The following is a 25,599-nucleotide window of genomic DNA, read 5'->3' on the forward strand; positions in this document are numbered from 1 at the left end:
CAAGCAAAAAAAAAAAACTAAGTATAAAACTAATTCCCATTGGTGGCAGTTTTTCACCCACAGGTGAGTATGATCTCCCAAGGGCAACAAAGTCCCCTGTGCTTCATGTTTGGTTAAATTCTACTATATATGTCAATCAATGGAAAGTAGGGCAGGGTTGTGAGTGGTATATTGTTTACTTTATTTTTACCTGCTTAATACTTGCCAACCTACTGTCTGCTATTTGTTTAAGGTTTATGGCAATAGAGACCTCTGAGTGTGGCCCATCTGTTCAGGGGGTCCCTTCTCTGATGAAGCATCCAATGACGTGAAAAACACTAGGAGGGAGGAGCTTAGGGGCTATGGAGCACTGAGGTACCACTCTCTTTTTGGTATGGTTAGTCTTTAAATTTGGGTAAATCTATGCTTGTTTTGTGCACCAAATACCACCAAAAACATGTAATAACCACATACCTTTTATATTTTTCCTCAAGCTGTTGTGTTAGGACCTGTAGCAAACCTTAAATCAATGAAACCTATAAACACGTTTGGCTGATGAATGGTTTATTTTTCATGACCTGAATAGGAACTGTATATGGAACAAGGTGGATTGTGTATAAAATAATGATAAAAAAGAAAGTTTATGAATATTGGACAGGCAAGCTATGGTTATATTACACTGCATGCTAAACATCGTGCTATGAAACTGATACTACAAACAGCATTAGTTCTTTTAAAATGAATGATCCAAAGGCTGGCAAGAACAAGCATTCATCTATTGCTTCCCCTTTGCTCCATATTTTCTGGTGTAAAAAAAATACATGGTGTGTCCAGCAATTACAAAGAGCATAGAGATTATAACTAGAAGTCCAAACTGTTGGGGTTGTGGAGCTAAAATGACCATAATGAAATGAACAAGGTCCATCAGATAATTCATGGAGCTTTGAACGCCATTTACAACCCCACGTTCTGATTCTGGAATATTCTCCTGAAGAAGCTGAGTCACTGTCAGATCAAAGGACCAAAGGCCTGCGTGGGAAAATAAAAAAAGAAGCCAATGACTGGGGGATATTTTTATGTAATGTTTTTTCTAACTGGTGCTATTGCACTAAAGGACAAGTAAACATTTAGGGGGTTATTTATCAAAATACGAAAATATCGGAGTATTTACTAAAAACGACTCCGACCAAAGCTGCACAGGTTTTTTTTCCCCCTTATTAATCAATAAAAATTTGCGAAAATTTTCTGTGCGGGGAAAAAAAAAGAATTGTACGAATTGTACAAAAACCATGAAATCTTCGGTTATTGCAAGAAACCCATCGCAGATCAGCATATCTTTGGGGGACTTATCCCATTGACTTATAAACAACCTCGGCAGGTCTGAGATGCCAAATTTTCCATCCTCGGGTATAATAAAAAACTCAAAGTTTTTGACATTTGCACTTTAATAAATAACTCCCTTAGTATTGAGTAGTATTTTAGTAAACCAAACATTTTCTCATGCTTCAAAACTTCCCCATAAATTGGAACAAATCCCTCTTCTCGTATGAACTGCCCTATTTCATAATACTGAGATATTTTCTTAGAAGACTTGAATCTGGGGTGGATTACTCTTTCCGATCTCTACTGAACACAACTTTTCTCTATCACCTTATTTCAGTACAGAGCCCTTTTGATATCCGTAGTTTAGAAACCACCATCATTTCTATAATTACCCATTGGGAGCTTGGGTGCATTAGCTCAATGCCAAGTCTTGGATTGGTTTAAAAGCTGCCCTCACTGGATTTTTGAGCAAACATAGTGAAAGCAAATACAATGATATTCTTGATAATTCTGTGCTTCCTACTTTGCGGCAACAGTTTGGAGAAAGCCCTTCCCTGTTTTATCACAATAATGCCTCTGTGCAATACGCAAGCTTCGCTGTTAGCAGCAAAGGGAGGACCAACTTCATATTAACACCATTGGCTTGGACGGGCAGTTTTACAGATACTTTTGGTAATATATATATATATATATCTAACATATATATTGCAACTTGCCTACATATATTATATTCTGAACTGCCAATTTATTGGGATCATTTTGCAACTGTATCACCCTGTTCATTATGTTTCCAGTGCAGGAAAGAACTGCAACTCTAATAGCTCAAGCATTTTTTTAACACTTCCCCACCTAAGCCATTGAAACTCACAGTTATCCTTTATGAACATAGTACTAGAATATTCCACAGAAGTCTAAACTTCTCCTATCCTCTCAGTCAAAAACTTGCTCACTTGATCCTATCCCATAACCTCTATTAAAACAGTGTGCTCCTATCCTCACTCCAGTACTTACTCATATATTCAATTCCTCACTAACTTCTGCTACTTTCCCCTCGTTATTCAAACAGGCCTGTGTCAAGCCCATTCTAAAAAAAGGCTACACTGGACCCATCCTGTTTGTCTAACTATCGTCCTGTCTCTCTCTTACCGCTAGCCGCTAAACTGCTGGAACATCTCATCTTCTCCCGTATTACTAACTTTCTCTGCACCAATAATCTGCTTGACCCTATGCAGTCTGGCTTTCGACCTGCACACTCCACTGAGACTGCCTTATGTAGAGTTGCAAATGATCTCCAGACTGCTAAGGCCAAAGGGCATTACTCCATTCTCATTCTCCTGGACTTATCTTCTGCTTTTGATACTGTTAACCACTCTGTTCTAATGCAAGTTCTCCATTCAATTGTTATCCGTGATCAAGCTGCATCCTGGTTCTCTTTCCTCCTTTCTGTCCGCTCCTTCTCTGTTACTTTTGCAAACAAAGCCTCTCCTCCTGTTCATCTTAATGTGGGGGTGCCTCAGGGTTCTGTACTTGGTCCTCTGTTGTTCTCCTTGTACACTCTCTCTCTTTAGGAGACCTTATATCTGCATTTGGCCTTAAATATCACCTCTATGTCGATGACATTCAGATATACTTAAGACACTCCCTCACTAACCTCTGATGTTCAAACCCAGATAGCAGACTGCCTAGTAGCTACAGTATCTCTTCCTGGATGAACCAACGCCACCTCAAGCTCAACTTGGCCAAGACTGAGCTCATGGTCTTTCCACCCAAACCGAGCCCTTCTTTTCCTTTCTCCATTACTATTGATGGCATGACTATTAACCCGGTTAACTCAGCACGCTGCTTAGGGGTCATCTTTGACCAGTCCCTCTCCTTCTCTAATCATATTAATAATACTGCCAAAACCTGTCGTTTCTTCCTCCGCAATATAACCAAGAAACGCCAAAACACTAATCCATGCCCTTATCTTATCCTCTTTAGACTATTGCAATCTCCTCCAAACTGGTCTGACTCCCATCTCTCTCCCCTCCAATCAACTCTGCTACCAGGATCCTTCTGCTCTCTCCTAAAAGGGAACCTGCTCAACCCCAACTAAAATCCTTAGCGTGGCTGCCTGTTAAGGAAAGGATAGCGTGCAAGACCCTTCTAATAACATTCAAAGCCCTTCACTCCTCTGCTCCTCACTACAGTTCTTCTCTTGTCTCACTATACGTTCCTGGTCGTCTTTTCCGCTCTTCTCAGAGCCACCTTCTCTTCACACCATCCACATCCAGTGCCACCTCTCGTCTCATACTCTTCTATCTTGCTGCTCCTTACTCCTGGAATTCCATCCCTGAATTCCTCGGTAAGGAATCCTCTCTTAATCTCTTCAAGAAAAACTAAGAGTCTACCTTTTGGATGACTAGAACATTAGCCTCGTCCTGTCCCTACTGACTATGCCTTACCTTGTGCACTTTTTATTTTGTACCTGTATGTTAGCCTCCCATCCACTTAGACTGTAAGCTCTACAGAGCAGGGACCTCCTTCCCACTTTGTCTCTTACCACATAGCACTTAAGCTCTTTGTCCTATGATTCTGTATATATTTATTATGTGATTTGTCTCCCCCATGTATACTTTTATATATATTGTACTTTTATGCACTGTACAGTGCTGTGGCTCCTTAACAGCACTTTACAAATAAAGTTATACATACATACAGTTCTTTGCTAAGAATACATTGAAAAATCACAGTCCAGTAGGCAGGTCAACAACAATTCCTCGACATGACAGTAGATGGGAAGAACATTTTAAATGATTTGTAAGGCATTTGTAAATAACATAGGTTTACCTTCCATTTATGTTCCCTTAAATAGACAGCAAGTAAAGGGCATTGTTTACTGTAAGTACAGAGCATTACTTTCTTGTGTATTTCAAATGAAGTGTCAGCCCACTTAGGATAAAACATTGACCTGTTATCATTAGTTTCACTAGCCCCAGCCATGGGCACTTGCCCAGGGACAGAATGGTTATTCTCTGCACTTGTTTGTATATCTTTATTTATATAGTGCTACTTCTTTATGCTGAATTCTACATTTCCTGCCTTCTTACCTTTTTGTATTGTTAGGTTGAAGGCAGAGCTTGGGATATAGGAAGAGCTGATAGAGGTTTTTTTCGCTCAATTGCCTCTATTTATGGGACAAGAGCTGCTTTTAATGGCCAAACCGTTTTTACACATCACTCATAAAGATGTGTGAGATTTTACTCCAGTTCTCTTTCAGATTCATGACCTCCACCATTTCTGACAATGTGATCGAATACAACGAAATAGCCGGGAGTACAAGAGCAACAAAGCTGTTCCTGGGTAAGTACTGGGGGCAGATTAGATTTATTGGTTTCCTAGTGGGGCTAATGAAATGGAGCCACTGTTTTATCCCAAGTAGAATTAACGCTTAACACATATGAGGTTGGGGGCTTTCTTATTGCTTACCTTGGCTGAATCATTCTCTATTGACAATAGCAGCAAAAGCAACATCTTCATGACCAGTAGGGATGCTGGAGTAAATGCAGTCTATGAAAAATGCCTCAGCAGAGACTAGGAATGTGGCCAACCTTATGATGAAATGCAAATATGAAGAGGATGAATGTTCTGTACACTGAGTAATGTTTGCCCTAATATTTTGCTGTCTGATTATAAAGAAATGAATGGAAGATAACTATACATATTGGGGCATATTTATCAAAGGATGAAAGCCTATGTATTTACAACATTGCTCCCACACCAAATGTATATACAAGGTACAATTATGTGCATGTAATGTGGAAATATTTAAAAATGCATTTAATCATACAAACTCAGTCTACTAGTATAGCATCAATGAGTATTTTGGGGAGAAATTAGTGAAGAATAAGCTTTTTTCCTTTTTTATAAATCTGCCCCATCATGGATATTTTTTTTAGTTCAGCCATTGTTTCAACCCATAAAGCAACACGTGTACATTTGCCTATATAAGGAACCACTTTTACCCTGAGCTAATGACCATTGTGTAAAAAGTAGGGATGCAACAAATCCACTATTTGCTGAAACGGCGAACCCTTTGGGAAAGATTTGGCCAAATACGGAACCCTAATTTGCATATGCAAATTAGGGGTGGGAAGGGAACATTTTTTTTACCTCCTTGTTTTCTGACAAAAAGTCATGCGATTTCCCTCCTCACCCCCAATTTGCATATGCAAATTCAGATTGGGTTCGGTCGTGCAGAAGGATTCGCCGAATCCGAATCCTGCTGAAAAAGGCCGTATCCTGAACTGAATCCTGGATTCGGTGCATCCCTAGTTGAAAGAGGCGCACAGTAAAGAAGAAACTTTGGGCGACTTTGGAAAACGAATCGCCGCGGCAGCCATCCGGCTGGCAATTTTTCATTATAGCCGGCAGGAAGGTAAGGGAAGGCAGTTCGGGGAGATTGTTGCCCCGAAGAAGAGGCGATTTGTCGCCCGGGTGACTAAACCCCCCCAACTCTGCTTCCATTTGGCCAGGATTATCTTTTAAACCTTACCATCTGCATGAAATTCCCAGGGTCACTTCACTCAAGGGGAAGTATGGAAAGAAGTGACTTTGCCATGTAAAGTGTGAGAAGGACACAAAAGTAATTATAAATTGAGGGGTGCACAGAACACATCATTTTTGGATTGAGACAATTACCAAAATCCTCTACAAAAGATTTTGCTGGATATCAAACTTAATCCAATTTCCAACTGGCATATTAAAAAAGGAGACATTTTTGAAAAATTGTTGTAACAAGACTTTCCAGGTTTGGGTATTGTTCAGCTGAACGAATCTGCAAACAATGAAATTATGAACAATTGTATTAAAATAAAGATTTAGAAAATAACTGTCAAGGAACTTACCGATTCTTGCTAATATCACCCCTGAGAAGAGCAAAATGATGGAGATATAGGAATTGGGTTGATCTCCAGTTCGTATGTTCTCTAACAGAACAGTGTTGTTGGTCCAGTGTATAGAAGAGCGATCTGGAAGGATGGGCTGGTTTATATTCCCATGTGGGGGAAAAAAATGCAGCTGGCTCTGTTCTAGCTGATCCATGTTTACAGAGGAGTTAACACCCATGATAGCAGAAAAAATGCTCAATTCGAAGGGACTTCCCGGAGCAAAGACTGAAAATACACAAAGCATTAAGCAACAGACATGAAGGCAACTAGAAATAATTCCTGTGACTACTAAGCCATAATGTCTCCTTAGCCACGTAAACAGAAATGTGCCCATTAGTCCTGAGATAGCTGATACTGCCATGAGAATGCTAAGTAAGGAGCCACTGATCCCCTGAGTATAGGCGTAACCTGTAGTTATACAGTCAAAGCCTAGGACTGTTGTGTATAAAAATGCCAGTCCCAAACCCGCTAAGAAAACCGACTGTCGGTAGTAGGATTTCCAGCCATCGGTGCAGATATGCAACATTCTGCGCACTTTTAGTAGGCAAGCACACATTGCTGAGGAATGCTCCGGTATTGGATCTGTATTCTTTGGTGGCTCATCAAGTGAATCTCTCGGTATTGATGGTGCAATAGTGAAGTCGCCTGCAGCTGAACAGATAGGAAGGTCACCTGTACAGAAGCAAAGTGGATTCATCAATATCAGTTTTACAGTTCAGATCTGTTAGGATATACCTGTATATGCATTTTATATATATATATATATATATATATATATATATAATTCTCCAATGAGTATCCACACTCCAAGGCAATGTAGGATAGAGAGGGGTGCACGGTAATTTTTGCATACACCAATAGTTTCCATACCAGCACTCCCTTTAGTGAAAAAACGTAATTTTTAGGTTATTTTTTTTATGGTAACTACTGAGTCTGCTGCTGCTAGTGTTTTTTGCAGCCCATGTCTAGGTCTGTCCTGCTTTGGTTTATATTTCCTAATGCAAACATAAACAATCACATTCTAGCCTGGTGTTCCAGTTTACAAGGCTCCCTTTTAGGGCTAGTCCACACGGGGAGATAGCGACGCGTTTGCGGTCGCGGCGACAAAGCGCCGTGACAGTCGCCGCGACCGGCGCAGGCGACAGTTTTGTATGGGCGCCTATGTAAAAACGCCTGTGCTAACCACACGAGGCGATACGCTTTTCAACAGTCGCCTGAAAAAGCCTGGCGAGGCATTTTCAGGCGACTGTTGAAAAGCGCATCGCCTCGTGTGGTTAGCACAGGCGTTTTTACATAGGCGCCCATACAAAACTGTCGCCTGCGCCGGTCGCGGCGACTGTCGCGGCGCTTTGTCGCCTCGACCGCAAACGCGTCGCTATCTCCCCGTGTGGAATAGCCCTTATAGTTCCCATCTCACCTTTCTGCTAATGCAAATACAGATATATTGACACACTTACTGATGGGATCAGAGCTACATGTTGCCCTGCTGTGTACAATTTGCTTACCTTGATTAATTCTCACACAGATTCATGTACACTTAATTATTTATCTGAAGTGCGCATTATTCTGTGTAAGATGTAATCAAGGTAGGCAGCTTGCATGCAACACCTGCTTTCTCACTAGCCCCTGGATGAGAAATCAAAAGAAGTGCTGTAAATGAACACAACAGGCTGGAATATGAAAATAAATGTTATAGAAGTACAGGTATGGGATTCCTTAATCCTTAAATCAGTTATCCAGAAAACTGCGAATTATGGAAAGACCATCTCCCATAGACTCCATTTGATCCAAATAATTTCTGTAATAATAAAACATTACCTTCTACTTGATCCAGACTAAGATATAATTAATCCTTATTGGAAGCAAAACCAGCCTATTGGGTATTAAGATCCAAATTACGGAAAAATCCGTTATAGATAACAGGTTCCATACCTGTAATTATAACTCAGGGATGGGGATATGAAGGCAAGAGGGGCTGCAATGTTAGATAACACAGTTATTAATAATATATTCTAGAGCAGAGCTTGTTATGCATTGAAGTTCATATTTTTAATATGAAAAATAATCAGAAAGCCCTTTGAATGTGATCACCAGTATCTTGTTTGACTCAAACATTTGACAGTAAAAACAAGAGAAGACAATTTCCATTGCCATTTTGGCCATAAGGCACAGTGAAATCCTTCATATATTTCTCTTATAATTAATAAAATTATAGAATTTTGTCAAATTTGAAACTATTTTGTCCTCAGGTAATGTTTTTTTTATCACCTAAGAGCAGGAGAAAACTCAGGAAACTTTTTTGTAAAAATTTGAAAACGGGTATTAAAATGAAAAAAAAACCACACACAAGCAAAAAAGTCCTGGCTGGCGACTTTTCATTTTTCAGGGTGATAGGCTGCAAAAGATAGTAATTTTTTTCTGGGGTACCCGGCTTCCCCCCTACATTTCCAACATATGGAACATAAACTATACACTGGGCTCATGTGTAGGGCAATATAATAACTTTATTTTATTTTAATAAGTTTCCCAGGCTTGTGCAACATATACGTCCATTGAAATGGACATATGCAAATTAGGCAACGCAAGTGCAACTTCGCTTCGCTTGCCGCAGTAGTGCTAGCGCAATTTCGCCAGCGTTTGGCACCCTGGACTTAACTTCGGATTTTAGTGAATTAGCGTTGTCCTGGCAAATTTATGCCTGGTGAAGTGTTGCGATGTGAGCGAAGCAGACGCTAGAGCAAATTCGGCGCTTAGTGAATGTGCCCCATAGAGTGATATTCTGAGACAATTTGCAATTGGTTTCCATGGTTTATTATTTGTAGTTTTCAGCTATTTAGCTTTTTATTCAGCAGCTCTCCAGTTTGCAATTTCAGCAGTCTGGTTGAATTACCCTAGCAACCATGCATTGAGTTGAATGGACTATGAATAGTAAGTAATAAAAAATAGCTATAACAATACATTTGTAGCCTTACAAAGCATTTTTTTTAAGATGGGGTCAGTGACCCCCATTTGAAAACTGGAAAGAGTCAGAAGAAAAATTTAAATAAGTAAAAAACAATACAAAAGAAATAATGAAAAACAATTGAAAAGTTGCTTAGAACTGGCCATTTAATAACATACTAAAAGTTAAGGTAAACCACACCTTTAAGACCACATACATACCCATGTTTCCTAAATGGCAATACTTTATCTGGAACTTACCTTGCACATTTAAAAGTTCCAGTTGTCTTTCTATGTAATGCTCTCCAACAGGCCGCTGGGGTTTTATAGCTAGCTCAGGTACCATTTGATAAACCTTGGAGAGGAAAATGAATTCCACAAGCAGGGATATTAGGTTCCAGCCAAGAATGAAGCCACAGCCAACTACATTGGAGGCCCAGGTCATGACTTGACCCACTGATAACGGAGCAAAGATGTTAATGATCTGGTCCATTCTTCGTACAGTTGCATTCATACCTAGATTGTGAAGACAATGTTATACATATTCCTTCAATACACTACATTTACGTGTTTTATATTAGGTCTATACTCTACTCTAAATAATATGTTGTAGTTTACAAGCAGTAAAAGGCTCTTGTGATAACAAAATGGCATGTCTTTATTGGATACATGAACAGACCTCATGGGTACAAGTTATTCCATAAACCAGTGGACCATTAGTACAGTTAAAAGAGGCTGAGGCAGCAGCTGATAACTTTCTGTAGGGTTGGACTGGACCAGCGGGACACCTGGAAAAAAAACAGGCCCAGACCCGCTATTGGCACTGCCCCCAGACCTCCCTCCCAGCCCCCAGTCACGGCCACGAGCAGGAAAAAAGGTATGACACAAACTATAAATAATGAAGACCAATGCAAAGTTGCTAGGATTTAGTCATACTATAACATACTACATGAGGAATGCAAGTAAATACAACCGCTCCGACTCACCGTAAATCACAAGGTAGAAGTCTGGCAGCTTGAATGTGTACAGCCGATTGCTGGATTCCCATGGCGCCCCACGCCAAATACAATAGGAGAACAGAAGGTGGAATTCCGCACCCCGGGGTACTTTAAAAGCGTAAATCTTTATTCATCCATATTAAAAGACACGCAGCATGGTTGCTTGACACGTTTTGGGCACAGCCGCCCTTAATTTTTAAGTGCGGCTGTGCCCAAAACGCGTCAAGCAACCATACTGCGTGTCTATGGATGAATAAAGATGTAAGATTTTAAAGTACACCGGTGTGCGGAACTTCACCTTCTGTTCTCCTATACTATAACATACTACATGTTAAATTAAGCGTAAACCATCCCTTTAAGGATTTTTTTTATTAATGTCTAAAATAAACGTATTAACTTTCTGCCATGGAGAGACTGGATAGTCTGTATAAAGAAAGGATTCCTTTAGTTGTTTATTGTGATGTTTTTGTCAAGCCTAACATCAAATGAACAAGTGAGTAACATTATTTGCATATACCAGGAACCCACCCATTTAGATTGTAAGGTCTATGTGGCAGGGTCCTCCATTCTCTTGTACCTCTAAACCAGGGGTCCCCAACCTTTTTTTACCCGTGAGCCACATTCAATTGTAAAAATAGTTGGGGAGCAACACAAGCATGAAAAAAATCCCTTTGGGGTGTCAAATAAGTGCTATAATTGGTTATTTGGTAGCTCCTATGTGGACTGGCTCTACTTGGCACTATACCTAATTTTTATTAAAACTTGCCTCCAAGCCTGGAATTCAAAAATAATCACCTGCTTTGAGGACACTGGGAGCAACATCCAAGGGGTTAGAGAGCAACATGTTCCTCATGAGCTACTGGTTGGGGATCACTGCTCTAAACATATGCCACCTAATCTGTTTACTGTTACTGTAAATATTTATTTGTATTTATTTCAACGTTTCTCCCCCTGCTGATTCTATAGCTGTACTATATTGTAAAATGGAGATTGTGGTGTACATAAGAAATAAATATATACATGGTTATACAAACATGTTTCTGGTGTTCCCTGTCATGATCTCTCTACATTTGCCTGCAAATCCACTTGATTCTGTTTAATACATTCTGGATTATCCACAGTCAAAATGTCATTAAGTTCCCTGTTTGTTACATTGGATATTGCCCAGTAACATACATGTGAGCGCTCTATAAATAACATTATAATGATGAATGATAAATAATTGGTATTTTCTCCATTTTACAGCACTGCATTATACATAAACTATAATAGTAGGAATACATAATAATCCACAAAGAACTGTAAAAATTCCTTAGTAAAAAATAAAACAACTTACCAGCGAGGTGACTTCTGTTCTCTCCTGTAATGACCACAATCCAGTCTTTTTGTATGGTTATGGTCAGCGCTGTGCTTGCAAGGTTTGCTAAATCAGCTAAGATAATTACCACTGCATAACAGAATACCTGTTGAATTACAAGCAAACATATGTTTACAATGGTTCTGTATTACATTTTTGGTATGTTTGGTACAAGCCCTACTCAAGACAAACCCTATTCAGACCCACTGCCTTGGAGGGGCACAATCTCCTTTCTAGATATTAACAGGCTTCACAGCAAATCCAATTTAGGGCCCCTAAATCATTGGTAAATTGACCCATTCTACCATGATATATTAAAATTGTTTGTTATTAAAGAAGAACTAAAACTGATTATGGCTAAAAATGACATATTTTATAATCTGAACTTATTGCACCAGCCTAAAGTTTCAGCTTGTCAATAGCAGCAATGATCCAGGACTTCAAACTTGTCACAGGGGGTCACCATCTTGGAAAGTGTCTGTGACACTCACATGCTCAATGGGCTCTGAGCAGCTGTTGAGAAGCTAAGTGGTCGATGCAAATTATCAAGCAGAAAATTAGGTTGGCCTGTAATATACTGTAAGCTGACGCCACAAGGCTGATTATTAAATGCCCATGCTGGTTGCACTGGTTTCTGTGCTGCCATGTAGTAAATATCTGTATTAATTACTAATCAGCCTTATATTGTGACATTTCTATTCTATGTGTACTGTATATTGTGAGTGGGTCCCTAAGCTCAGTAACTGACATCATGCAGAGCATGTGCAGTGAATCAGTAGAAAAGAAGATGGGGAGCTATTGGGGCATCTTTGGAGACACAGATCTTTACTGCTAAAGGGCTGTGGTTGCCTTGGGCTGGTACAGAAGCACAAAACATAATGTGCAACATTTTTAGCTACTTTAGTTCTCATTTAAGGGACTTAATGGGCCCTTTATACTCTTGGGTCCCCCTGCAACCGCAATATTTGCTTCCTCTGCAGTTATGTCCCTGCCTGGACCCACCCAACATCTAATGCTGACCCGCGATTATGGTAGTGGGGAGCTGCGGGGTGCAAAGTTACATTATTGTTGTGTCCAAATAAGTCCTAAATGTACAAATAAGTACGATATGTTTTCACAACCAGAATTTGGTTGTTTGGTTGGTGTTCTTTAGCCACATACAAGCACAAGTGTGCACAGCTTAAAGGGAACAATGACAATACAGATATGGGACCTGTTATCAAGAATGCTCAGGACTTGGGGTTTTCTGGATAATTTTGATTTTCATACCTTAAGTCTACTACAAAATCATGTAAATATAAAATAAACCCAAAAGGCTGTTTTTGTGTCCAATAAGGATGAATTATTTCTTAGTTGGGATCAAGTACAAGGTACTGTTTTATTATTAAAGAGAAAAAGGAAATAATTTTTAAAAATTTGGATTATTTGGATAAAATGGAGTCTATGGGATACAGCTTTCCATAATTTGGAGATTTCTGGATAACAGGTTTTTAGATAATGGATCCCATACATGTATTCTCTTTTTATAGCTAATGAATACTGTATTTAATATTGTCTTTGTTGTTATAACTTGCCACTGATTTTCCATGTAACATAGAACCACACGTTTTTTCCCTGTAGAGTTTACAATATAATATTTTCTGGGTGTAGGAGGCACAGTTTTTTTAAGAGTTGGCAGCGGAATGAACTCTGGGCTTTTGTGATACAGAATCTAGTAATTATACTGGACATTGTGTAGTAGTATTTAATTCTGTAATTATGCAAATGACTTACTGTGAGCCATCCATGCCATATATGTTCTATCTCTGTTTTATAAGAGAACACCAGCATCAGGACTATACAGCAGGCAGTAACTGAGGAATTCTGGATAAACAGAGATGCATGAGCAACTGCAGAGGGGAAAGATATGAAAAGTAAAAATATGTCATTTTTGCCTTATTATTGTACAAATACAGCTTCCAGTTGATGCAGTTAAAGTTTGTTTTTCCTTCTTTGTATAGCTCTACTTTACCCATGGAAACAGTTTGTATTTCAGAGATACACAGAACACTGCAGGGCCTGGTTGATGACACCCCAGGGAAAAACGTAGGAAATGAAAAATATGACACATTAATATAACATAGGGATGCAGGCAGCACGTACATAGAGGAGGGAAAAATTGGAAGACCTTCTGCTCATAACCTCATTATCACATCAGTCCTATAATAATTCCAAGTATCCAGAAGGTTAATATTTAATTGGTTCGTGATTTACCTATTCAATAAGTAAACTAGGGATACAAATTATACTGAAAGATGGTATTGCTGCATTATTATTAAATCTGAGAAGGAGGAGGCAACTACAGTAAGTGATAACTTGTTAGCATGTGCCATTTATGAAGAAGACTATTCTTAGCAATTGTGTCTGTCCATTGGTGCAAAATGTAATGCAAAACAGGGGACCAACTCACAGTCAGATCACTGTAAAGTTCAGTCTAAGGAAGAGATGCTACGAGAGAGCTATTTTTTAGGAGCCAATGGATCACCATACATTTTAGTGAAGGTGGCACAAGCTGGAAATTCTGATATTCTAGTGGAGTCAGGAAAAGTGAGCGTGAGAGGGGGCGGCAGTATGAAAGCCACTTTAAGGCGGAATAGGGGCAGGAATCACACCTGTTTAAGGGGAGGAGATCATCAACCTAGGAGTTGAGGCTCAAAAATAGATGGGTCTCCATGATCCCTTTGGCTGTAGAAATTTTTTTACTAACATCAGGGTTGTATTTACCATACAGGCACTGAAGGGCCAGCAGCTTTAGGGGTGACCCTCAAGTGCCTAAATGGTTAATACAATTTTATGAAATGATCCCACCATAGGATACTTTCAGCTAAATCCGGTAGCAAAGCTGAGGGGTGAGGGGTACAGTTGTCCTCTGCAATCGGCACATGCTTAGTACAGCAGGCCAGGTCTGTGCATGCACCAACTGAGTTGTGGGTCCTTAATAAAGCTGTAGTCATTAAAATTCTAAATTAATTTTAAGGTCGAGAAGCAGGTTTTCAAAATGACTCTGTGTCCCCTGAGAGGAAGGTTAAGAAACGGTGATCCAAGGGATGAGCAGGGAATGTCATCAAATAATTTTCATTTTTTTGCCATTAATTTATTTTGGTGTTATCCTTATTTTTTAACCATTTTCTACTAAATAAATGTGCCATTTATTAACAATAATAATACAAAATAATTAAATATGCTTGAGTTACTGTACCTAGCTCTAACCAAAGTCACACTGGAGACATATAAGGTCATTTCAATTAGTCAGGGAACGCTGAGATGATTTCTAACATCTTTTGTTATATGGAATCCCTGACTGCAACACAACAAAGTGTTCTGATTTACTGTGTAGATGTCTGTAGTTATTAGTTAGGTGTGTATTGCTCTGTATAGTGCAGGAGTGAGGTCACAAACACGCAGGGCCGGATTTACAAAGCAGGTGCCCCTTCCTTTATGTACATGTGCAAATTTTCAGCTACGGGTCTGGAATACTGGAGATTTGTGCACAGGAAATTTTAAAAACGATCGTATCTCCTGTGAATCCCCAGTGCTTCCGAACCAATGAGGGTGTGGTTGGGCAGCATGCCGCCTTCCTAAAATTCTGCCGCCCTAGGCCCGGGCCTTTGTGGCCTTTCCACAAATCCGGGCCTGCAAACATGAGATAATTATGACTGTCTGAGAATGTTGGCAGATGCAGTTCAGCTACAAAACAGTGGATCTTTGTTTGATATTGTTGTGCTGTATCTGTGCTATTGTGCCCTAGCATTAATATAAACAAGACAAGTCACAACTTTTTTTACATATAAAAGCTTGTAGACATAAGAAGCTACTCCTGGAGTCCTGTATACATGTAAAGTATAATTTGCATCTGAGAGCATTGTGCAGTTTTCCCCCTCCAGAAAATAGCAAGACCCTTTGTTATTGAGTTGTTGTAAGTTATTAAGCTGGAAAGCTATTTTAATTAAAAAAAAAAAAAACATATACATATAACCTATAAGGAATGCTGCTGTTTGTGTGACATACAATTTATAGCTGTCATTTTGTACAGGAGAGACCGTATAGGCAACTTAAAGCGATACTGTCATGGGAAAAAACATTTTTTTCAAAATGAATCAGTTAATAGTGCTGCTCCAGCAGAATTCTGCACTGAAATCCATTTCTCAAAAGAGCAAACAGATTTTTTTATATTCAATTTTGAAATCTGACATGGGGCTAGACATTTTGTCAATTTCCCAACTGCCCCAAGTCATGTGACTTGTGCTCTGATAAACTGCTCTGATAAACTTCAATCACTCTTTACTGCTGTACTGCAAGTTGGAGTGATATCACCCCCTCCCCCCCTTCCCCACCCCAGCAGCCAAACAAAAGAACAATGGGAAGGTAACCAGATAACGGCTCCCTAACACAAGATAACAGCTGCCTGGTAGATCTAAGAACAACACTCAATAGTAAAAACCCATGTCCCACTGAGACACATTCAGTTACATTGAGAAGGAAAAACAGCAGCCTGCCAGAAAGCATTTCTCTCCTAAAGTGCAGGCACAAGTCACATGACTGGGGGCAGCTGGGAAATTGACAAAATGTCTAGCCCCATGTCAGATTTCAAAATTGAATATAAAAAAAATCAGTTTGCTCTTTTGAGAAATGGATTTCAGTGCAGAATTCTGCTGGAGTAGCACTATTAACTACTCCATTGAAAAAACATGTTTTCTTATGACAGTATCCCTTTAATGTCAGAGAAATGTTCCTTGAATTCTTTGTTACAGTTACTGGAATGTGCTAATGGAAATCATAGACTGTGGCGCAGGTTGCCATTCTACATAAATACATCAGCAAATATGTCCTTCCTCTTAAATAGAAGCACATGAAAAGCTTAAACATCTCTGTTTTAAGGCAAAACTGGAAGTTGATATTGATCTTCATTACGACGAGAAGCATGCCGAAATATTACAGCCTTGACAACGTGACATTTATAGGACTCAATTATTCACAATATTGATTAACATTCTGACAGGTACTTGATGAGGCTGTGAAATGAATAAGAACCTGTAAGAACCTCTTATGGGGAAGCATTCATTTCTGTGACAGTATTGCTCAACTGATATAGCAGAGTACAAAAGATATTCACATGTCTCATCCTATATAGCACTGCCTTTAAACCAATAAATGAGAGACTTTATAGGAGAAGGAAAGGTCCAAACATTGGGGTGGGGCAAATGTTAGGGAACCCCACAAGGATTATAATCACTTACCTGATACCCCAGGCTGGTGATCCTGTTAGCAGAAAACTGCACCTGCCCGGGGCACATCCTCGCTTCTTTCTTCACATGGGTGCGTATGTGCAGTAGAGTTAAAAGCTGGACTTTAACAAAGAAGCCGGCTGTTTCACTCTACTGCATATGAGTTGGTTGTGGGATTTTGAAGAAAGAAGAAGGCAAGGAGAGGATCACCCGCAAGTGGCCTGGCCTGGGCTAATTAATGATTATAATCCTTTGGGGAGGTGTCCTAACATTTGGCACACTGATCGATTGGCCCTTTCCTTCGCCTTTAATTCTCTCTTATAGTCAGGCAAAATATTATGTCCCTGTGGACAACTATACAGAACTGCTTTTAATAACAAGGATTCAGTCTAATATTTTAGAGCCATTTATCCAAATGTACTTCTATCATTTTTAGATTTCAATGTTCTTCCACTTTATATGGTGGAATTAAGTTCATAAGCACAAGATACACTAAACATGACCATCCATGGGCAGATCCGCTTGTTTGGAGAGAATGCCAAATGAGAAGATCTTACAGCAATATGCCAGCTCGAGTGGGCAATATCATGGGCCCTAGGGCCCAACAATTAGATCTCAAGGCCAGGAATACAGTCGGTTGGACACATTAATGAACCAATACAGTCCTCGATCCAATGGGAATTTTAAGCCTGCTCTATCGACATCTGGTCAGTTTTTTTTGCCAGATATCGGTCAGGGAAGTCGGTCATAGGGCCTCATACACTGGTCAATAAGCTGTCAACTTTGTTGGCAGCTTTTATCAGTCTGTGTATGTCCACCTTAACTTTGCTGTTTACTTTTACTTAGGCCAGACTACAGTGTATATTGTGTCTTTAATGCAATTACATAAAAGTTGAATGTAACCTTAAGGGTCTGGCCACATGGGCAAATTCGGGGAGATTAGTCGCCAGGCAACAAACTCCTCTTCTTTGTGGTGACTAATCTCCCTGATCTGCCTTCTGCCGGTTAAAATGTAAATCGCCTGGGGGAACGCTTCGTTTTCAGAAGTTACCCTTAATTGCCTAACGAGGAAACTTTGGGCGTCTTCAGAAAACAAAGCGCTCCATGTTCCTGCCCCCAGGCGATCTACATTCAGGGAGATTAGTCGCCAGGCGACAAATCTCCTCTTCTTCGTGGTGACAAATCTCCCCCGATCTGCCTTCCCCTGCCTTCCGCCGGCTAAAATGTAAATCGCCTGGGGGCAAGCATATGGAACGCTTCATTTTCCGAAGTCGCCCATAATTGCCTCACGAGGAAACTTCGGGTGTCTTTGGAAAACAAAGTGCTCCATGTTCCTGCCCCCAGGCGATTTACTTTCTAGGCGGGGGAAGGCAGGGGAAGGCAGATTGCGGAGATTAGTCGCCGCAAAGAAGAGGAGATTTGTTGTCTGGTGACTAATCTCCCCAAATTTGCCCGTGTGGCCAGACCCTTAGGCTCATTAATGGGGGAGAAGTAATGGTGCAAATGTTAAGAAACAAAGGTCACAATTATTTCCCTCATTATCTACAGAACCTAATGGTTTCGTTATTTCATAGATCTGCTGTAGAATATTAACTTCTGGCCCCACAGATGCAAGTTTCTCCTCTGGCAAACACTATGGGGCAGAGTTATTAAAGCTCTATTTTAAAATAAACAGTAATGGTGATTAACACTTTAAAATCACCAGTGTTATCTTATCTAAAGAGCTCTTTTCCAGCACGGTTGAAAAGGAATCAGACGGGAAAGGCAAATTGTACAAAAATGGATTGTTGCTTGAATTAGCACTAGTCCATAAACAAAAAGGTAATTTTACTGTATATACTGTCATGGGGAAAATGTTTTTTCCCCAAAATGCATCAGCTCCAGCAGAATTCTACACCGAAATCTGTTTCTACAAAGAGCAAACTGATTTTTTTTATATTTAATTTTGAAATCTGACATGGGGCTAGACATATTGTCAGTTTCCCAGCTGCCCCCAGTCATGTGACTTGTGCTCTGATAAACTTCAATCACTCTTTACTGCTGTACTGCAAGTTGGAATGATATCACCCCCCTCCCTTACTCCCCAGCAGCCCATCAGCAGAACAATGGGAAGGTAACCAGATAACAGCACTCAATAGTAAAATCCAGGTCCCACTGCGACACATTTAGTCACATTGAGTAGGAGAAACAACAGCCTGCCAGAAAGCAGTTCCATCCTAAAGTGCCAGCTCTTTCTGAAAGCACATGACCAGGCAAAACGACCTGAGATGGCTGCCTACACGCACAAATATTACAACTAAAAAAATACACTTATTGGTTCAGGAATATCATTTTATATAATATAGTGAATTATTTGCAGTGCAAAGAGTATAATTTACAAATAAAAAGGACATCATAAAAATCATGACAGAATTCTTTTAAGAGAATAATATACACCAACCCAATTCAATGTAATTAGGAACAAATGACTGACAGCCTGACTATAGCACTTTGCAGTCTTATGTATTTTTCTGCCAAATTCACTGCAAAATAAAGAGTTGCACAGCAAGGCAACTTTTTTAGCTGATCTTTGTATTCTGTTTTACCTTTATTCCTTGGTTTCCTATCAATCCAGTCACCAATGAACGCTCCAAATAGCAACACTGAGCCAGCTACCACTAAGCCAAAAACAGCCGTCAGAAGCAAGTTATGTCCATAGAGTTCAATTAGGAAGACAGAGATGGCAAAATGCCACATGCGTTCCCCCTACAAACAAACATGAGAACAGCTTGTGATAATAAATCAATTCATTAATTAATAAATACATTGTGATGACAGTTTTAAACACTCCTGCAATATATATTTAGGGCCCTTATACATGGGCAGTGTAGGACTGGCCCACCGGGATACCACGAAAACTCCCGGTGGGCCCAGGTGTCAGTGGGCCTCTTGCTTCTAACCATTTAGCCTATTCCATGGCCATTCCCTATTGGGAAACAAATGCTTAATAATGGAAGAATATATTAAGTAGATATACAAGACTGGGATAATAAAGGGTTGAGTGAGGAGAGGAGGAATAATAGTTTGGAAAGTCAGTCCATGGTCTAAGGTGGGCCCACAGTCTAAGGTTTTCTGGTGGGCCCCTGGCATCCCAGTCCAATACTGCACATGGGTGTTTTTACCAGCGCTTCCCTGCGTTGAGCTTTCTTCCATTCAGCCGCAGGGGAGCGCAGGAGTAGCTGCACTCAATTATTGTGAAGGGGTCTGTACTCAATGGGGCTGTACTCACACAGGCGTGTGTAGGCGCCGAACGCAGGTTGAGACACAACATGCTGCATTTTTCCTGTGTTCGGCGCTTACACGCGTCTGTGTGAGTACAGCCCCATTCAATAAAGCTAAATGCGTCTATTCCTGCGCTCCCCTGCGGCTGAACGCATAAGAACGGAACGCAGGGGAGCGCAGCTTCAAATGTTTGTCTGTAAGAGCCCTAAGAAATAACTTACCCAGATTGAAAGAGCACAGCTAACATAGATTAGAAATCTTGGATTCACAAGGACGTTGACTGCTGGGCCTGAGAACACAAATAAAAGCCTGTTGTATAGTATAGTATATATATATATATAGAGAGAGAGAAGACATGGTGATTGTAACGGACACAATAGTTAGTTGAAAGGTATATCAAGGCAACCCCTTACATAAATACACACTGCCAGCTCTGGAGCTTTTCAAATCTCTCACTTATTGGGGGGAATTTACAAAAGTGGAGAGAGCCCATTTTTTGGAGTAAAAGTGGTGGTAAACTGGAGTTAAATACTTTCTCCATATTCACAAACAGAAATCCTCCTAAATTCCGACTCAACCGCCACTTTTAATTTTTTAGTGAAAGAAGGACAGTTTACAGACACTTTTATGAATTTGTCTTTCAAACGACCTTTTAAATGACATTTAAAACTACATTTTCTCCCAACTTTTTAAAAATGGAATAAAACTCAGTGTAATTTCATTTGATTTATCAAGGGTCGAATTCGAGGGAATTTTTGAAGTAAAAAAATTTGAAATTCAAAGTAACTTTTTGGATACTTCGACCATCGAATAGGATACTACGACTTCGAATTTACTTCGACTTCGATTCGAAGTAAAATAGTTTGAATATTCGACCATTCGATAATCGAAGTACTGTCTCTTTAAAAAAAAAAATTCACCTTCAATACTTCGCCAAACTAAACCTGCCGAAGTGCTATGTTAGCTTATGGGGACCTTCCAGAGCATATTTCTAAGTTTGTTGAAAAATAAAAGTAAAGTAAAATCGTTCAATCATACGATAAAATCTTGTAGGTGCCCCATTGGGGAATTATTATCATATTAATAGGGATTAGAATTTTACAGTCAGGGCACAAATTTTTGTGTAACCCTATATAGGTGTAAAAGCCTCATTAACAAAACAAGTAAAACTGATTAAAAATTTTTTACAATTTATATAATATAATGTAAAAAGTTTTTAACTCACACTTGCGTTATTTTACTAATTTTAGCTTAATGAATGAGGCAGCATTAGCAATTTGAGTGACTATACCATATAAATCTAAAGGAAAAGTAAAGCCTCCCAGCCAATTTTTTAGTTTTAGCAGCATTATTATGCAAAATAGCATTTTTTGTATTTAGACCCTTCTATCTTGTTACAAAAACAGAATTACACAAACAAGTAGGCAGATTTGGAAAGCCCAGGTTATACTGAAAAAAAGATGTATAATCACCACTTTTGTGATTTCCCCTCAATATTGTGTTGGGTTTCTTTCCCCATAAGTGATTTTTTTTTTGGTCTTGAATAAATTACTTGCGCAAAATACTAAACACGTACTAAGTACATTTGTTTTTTTTCTCCATTAATAAAATTGTGAATCTAGAAACAAGATATAGTTGCACCATTTCATTTTACTAATGCTCTTACCACTTCTTTGCTTTTTGCTCTTGGCTGTCTGGATACCAGAGAGTGACACATGCACCCTTTCCTTTCCAGGACCCGTCAGCTCTTCTAATTCTTCCAGCATTGCCGCTTACTGTAGAACCAACAGCAGATTCATTACTGTCACTTTACTGTCAGTAGCGACATAAAATATAAAGATACAAATGAATGACTGTAACAAGTATTCAGCGCTAGATCACTTATCTTTTCATGCAATTTGCCCTTTCCCAGTATCATAAAGCTTTTCAGCTGACTATAAGCAAATATGTTTTATGTTTGAGCACTTTTATATTTTCTTAAAATATCACATCAAAACAGATTATTTCCTTCATTGTTAGTACAGGTATAGGATTCGTCATCCAGAAACCCATTATCCAGAAAGCTCCAAACTATGAAAAGGCGTCTCCCATAGACTCCATTTTATCCAAATAATCATTTAAAAAATGATTTCCTTTTTCTCTATAATAATAAAACAGTAGCTTGTACTTGATCCAAACTAAGATATAATTAATTGTTATTGGAAGCAAAACCAGCCTATTGGGTTTATTTAATATTTACATAATTGTTAATGGTATGGGACCTGTTATCCAGAATGCTCCGGATAACGGATCTTTACCTAATTTGTTTCTCCATACCTTCAGTCTACTAGAAAATCCTGTAAACATTAAATAAACTCAATAGGCTGGTTTTGCTTCCAATAAGGATTAATTATATCTTAGTTTGGATCAAGTACAATGTCCTGTTTTTTTATTACAGAGAAAAAGCAAATCATTTTTAAAAATGTGGATTATTTCTTTATAATGGAGTCTATGGGAGATGGCCTTTCTGTAATTCAGATCTTTCTGGATAACGGGTTTCCAGATAACAGATCCCATACCTGTACAACTCCATCTCGTGCTGCTCATGTTTAGGAGATGCAGCTTTATTGTGTATGTCTTATTATAAAACCTAAAAAAACTGCTTGAATTCATGAAACACGACAATAAAGCAATATCACTGCAATAGTCACAGCCAAAGAGTTACTTCTACAAAACAATATAGACTAGGCTGCAGCTGTTAGGTTGCAATTGGCATCCAGTTTAAGGGCTCTTACAGACTAGCGTTTGAAGCTGCGCTCCCCTGCGTTCCGTTTTTATGCATTCAGCCGCAGGGGAGCGCAGGAGTAGACGCATTCAGTTTTTTTCAATGTGGCTGTACTCACAAAGGCGCATTTAGGCGCTGAACGCAGGAAAAATGCAACATGTTGCGTCTCAACCTACATTTGGCGCCTACATGCGCCTGTGTGAGTACAGCCACATTGAAAAAAACGGAATGTGTCTACTCCTGCGCTCCCCTGCGGCTGAACGCATAAAAACGGAACGCAGGGGAGCGCAGCTTCAAACTCTCGTCTGTAAGAGCCCTAAGCAGCAGAATCATAAATGCTGTCCAGTTGTACTCACCATACGCAGGGACAGTCACAATTATCATGTGTTCTCCTGTAGGTTTCAAACAATTGGTTCAATTGATTTTTCAAGCAGTGAGAGACCTCGTGTAGAACAAAACCAAATTATTGGGGTAAAAAGTCACACAGAGATGCGTCCTCTTTATGAAACTTAGATATTCACTTGCGAACATGTGCCCCATTGTGAGAAAATGCTGGAAGTGCAGAATGTTTCGTGTTTGCTGTGAAAAGGAAAGCCAGCACTTTCTGTGGCACGTGACTGCCTGGTACAATGTGTGTGTATCTGGGGTCAGAGCTGTGGGAATCAGCGGCTGGAAATCTGGCATCAATCCATGATGACTCTATTTTAAAGATATACTGAAAAAAAATGGGTCCGACCTGATATAGGCGACTGGGAAATGAAAGATGCCATTGTAGCCTTTCGTTAGATGCTGAATTAATTTGAATAAAAGACCATGTAAAAACACGTTGCAACACTTCTGATTGTGTATTTTTGCCTATTGGGTGCTACTGTGATATTCGCTGACTTGAGGACAATTTCTATAGAGGGAATACATAGCTCCTTTTTGGACATGAGCTTATGTCGTTGGGTTATATATAAAAGGTGCAGAAGCACTAAAACTAGAATATATAATATATATATTTATATAGAATATACAATATATTCTAGAAATATATAAATGTATCATTGTTTATACAGGTCTATCTGAATCCACAGAATGAAAGAAAAAGGAAAATTCCTACTTACCATCATTTGTCATCCATGGCAGTATATATTTGTAGTTCCCCGCTCACCAATGGGACAGAAGGATTAATTAATTTAAAGGAACAGTAACATCAAGAAATAAAAGTGTTTTTAAGTAATACACATATAATGCAGTGTTGCCCTGCACTGGTAAAACTGATGTTTTTGCTTCAGAAACACTACTATAGTTCATATAAATCAGCTTCTGTGTAGCAATGGGGGCAGCCATTCCAAGGCGAAAAAGCTCAAGTTACACAGCAGATAAGCTCTGTAGAACATAATGGTGTTATCTGTTATCCACTATTTATCCTGTGCCATATAGTCATTATTCAATTTTCACCATTGCTATAAAGCAGTTTGTTTATATGAACTATAATAGTGTTTCTGAATCAGTTGTACCAGTGCAGGGCAACAGTACATTATAGTTTCATTACTTTAAAACACTTTCATTTTTCGGTGTTACTGTTCTTTTAAGGACTCCACCTCCCCTCACTCACTGTCCTATATCTAGTCATATTGCGACTCAACTACAATGGAGGGAATTCTATGCTGCCATGGATGATAGCTGGGAAAAGAAAATGATGGTAAATATGATAGGAATTTCCCCAGCTGTCCCCATGGCAGCACACATATGGGATTCATCCTAGCAATAACTCAGGAAGGTATACCAGTAACCAAACACCAACACATATCTCTGCTTGAGAAAAATTATATTCATAAAATGTGTTCCCTCTGTCCCTAGTCAGCAGAAGAAAAGAAAGACTGAGTGAGGGGAGGTGGAGTCCTTAGATTAAATCAGAGGGGGGCGGTGGATCCTTCTGTCCCATTGGTGAGAGGGAAGTAGCTCTATGTGTGCTGCCTGGGGATAGCTGGGGAGAACCAAAATATTTAGCGTGTGCTTGCAGGAACTGTGTCTTCCTCCTCCATAACATGACAGTTTCACACAATCCCTTCCTCACCTTGTTCCATTGTGAAATGCTGGATTCCGGGACTTGAAGTCCTTCTACTTTCTATAGTGGGCGGTGAACAGATTCCCTGCAAACCAAAGGAACTTCAACTCCTAGAATCCATGATTTACCAATGGGATAAATCATGGGAGGGGTTGCAGTACACTGTGAGCCTAAAGGTGAAAGATCTGATAGTTTGGCAAGGTCACCAAGGGTTAATCGACTGGATCACAATGACAGGAGTGCAAGCCATTGGGGTGAGAACTGCATCAATCAGCCCGTGTGTTCTTCACCCCCAATGTGATTTTTAAGCCTATATATTGGACAGATATAGGTGGGGCAGGCATGTCAGAGGCCCCATATACGGATAAGCTGCTGACTTGGTTTGAAGCAGCTTAAAAGACCGGTTCACCTCAGTTAACTTTTTTAAAGGTTATGTTTTATTTGCTTTTAATAAACATTACAAACAAGAAAAAATAAAAGTAATATATCCACAAACATGTGCATAGTTAAGACATGTGTCACTGGTCCATAATTATTTGCTTTCAATTGGTACAGCGTAGATTGAGGGTAAGTTAGCATCAGAAGACATTACAGGTATAGTGTAAGTATATATATATTATCCGGTTGCATGATAAATTCTCGGTTGCACGCCTGGTCCCATTTCCCACCAAGGACTCCATATCTTTTGAAATTTATCTGCGGTGCCTCTCGCTTCATGGGTAAGCTTTATTT

The 25,599-nt window shown here is 39.5% G+C and overlaps 1 protein-coding gene across 2 annotated transcripts; it reads right to left on the reverse strand.

Moving 5' to 3' along the window:
- Window positions 1–526: 526 nt before the first annotated feature.
- Window positions 527–23,354, reverse strand: LOC108718859 (solute carrier family 40 member 1). 2 transcript variants are annotated; one of them, XR_005961779.1, is made up of 10 exons: window positions 23,171–23,354; window positions 21,717–21,825; window positions 20,272–20,339; window positions 19,375–19,534; window positions 13,299–13,414; window positions 11,505–11,631; window positions 9,432–9,686; window positions 6,189–6,902; window positions 4,771–4,892; window positions 874–1,008 (listed from the first exon to the last, which is right to left on the reverse strand). XR_005961779.1 is itself a non-coding variant. In XM_018267359.2 (9 exons), exons 2-9 carry the CDS (start codon window positions 21,814–21,816, stop codon window positions 755–757), a joined length of 1,794 nt encoding a protein of 597 aa, XP_018122848.2. In that variant the 5' UTR covers window positions 21,817–21,825; window positions 23,171–23,354; the 3' UTR covers window positions 527–754. The 2 variants fall into 2 exon arrangements, 1 of the variants encoding a protein (XP_018122848.2); XM_018267359.2 differs by lacking the exon at window positions 4,771–4,892 and having other exon boundaries at window positions 527–1,008.
- Between the last annotated feature and the right edge of the window lie 2,245 nt (window positions 23,355–25,599).

Source organism: Xenopus laevis, chromosome 6L, assembly GCF_017654675.1.
Source record: "Xenopus laevis strain J_2021 chromosome 6L, Xenopus_laevis_v10.1, whole genome shotgun sequence".
In the NCBI taxonomy this organism is placed as follows: Eukaryota; Metazoa; Chordata; class Amphibia; order Anura; family Pipidae; genus Xenopus; species Xenopus laevis.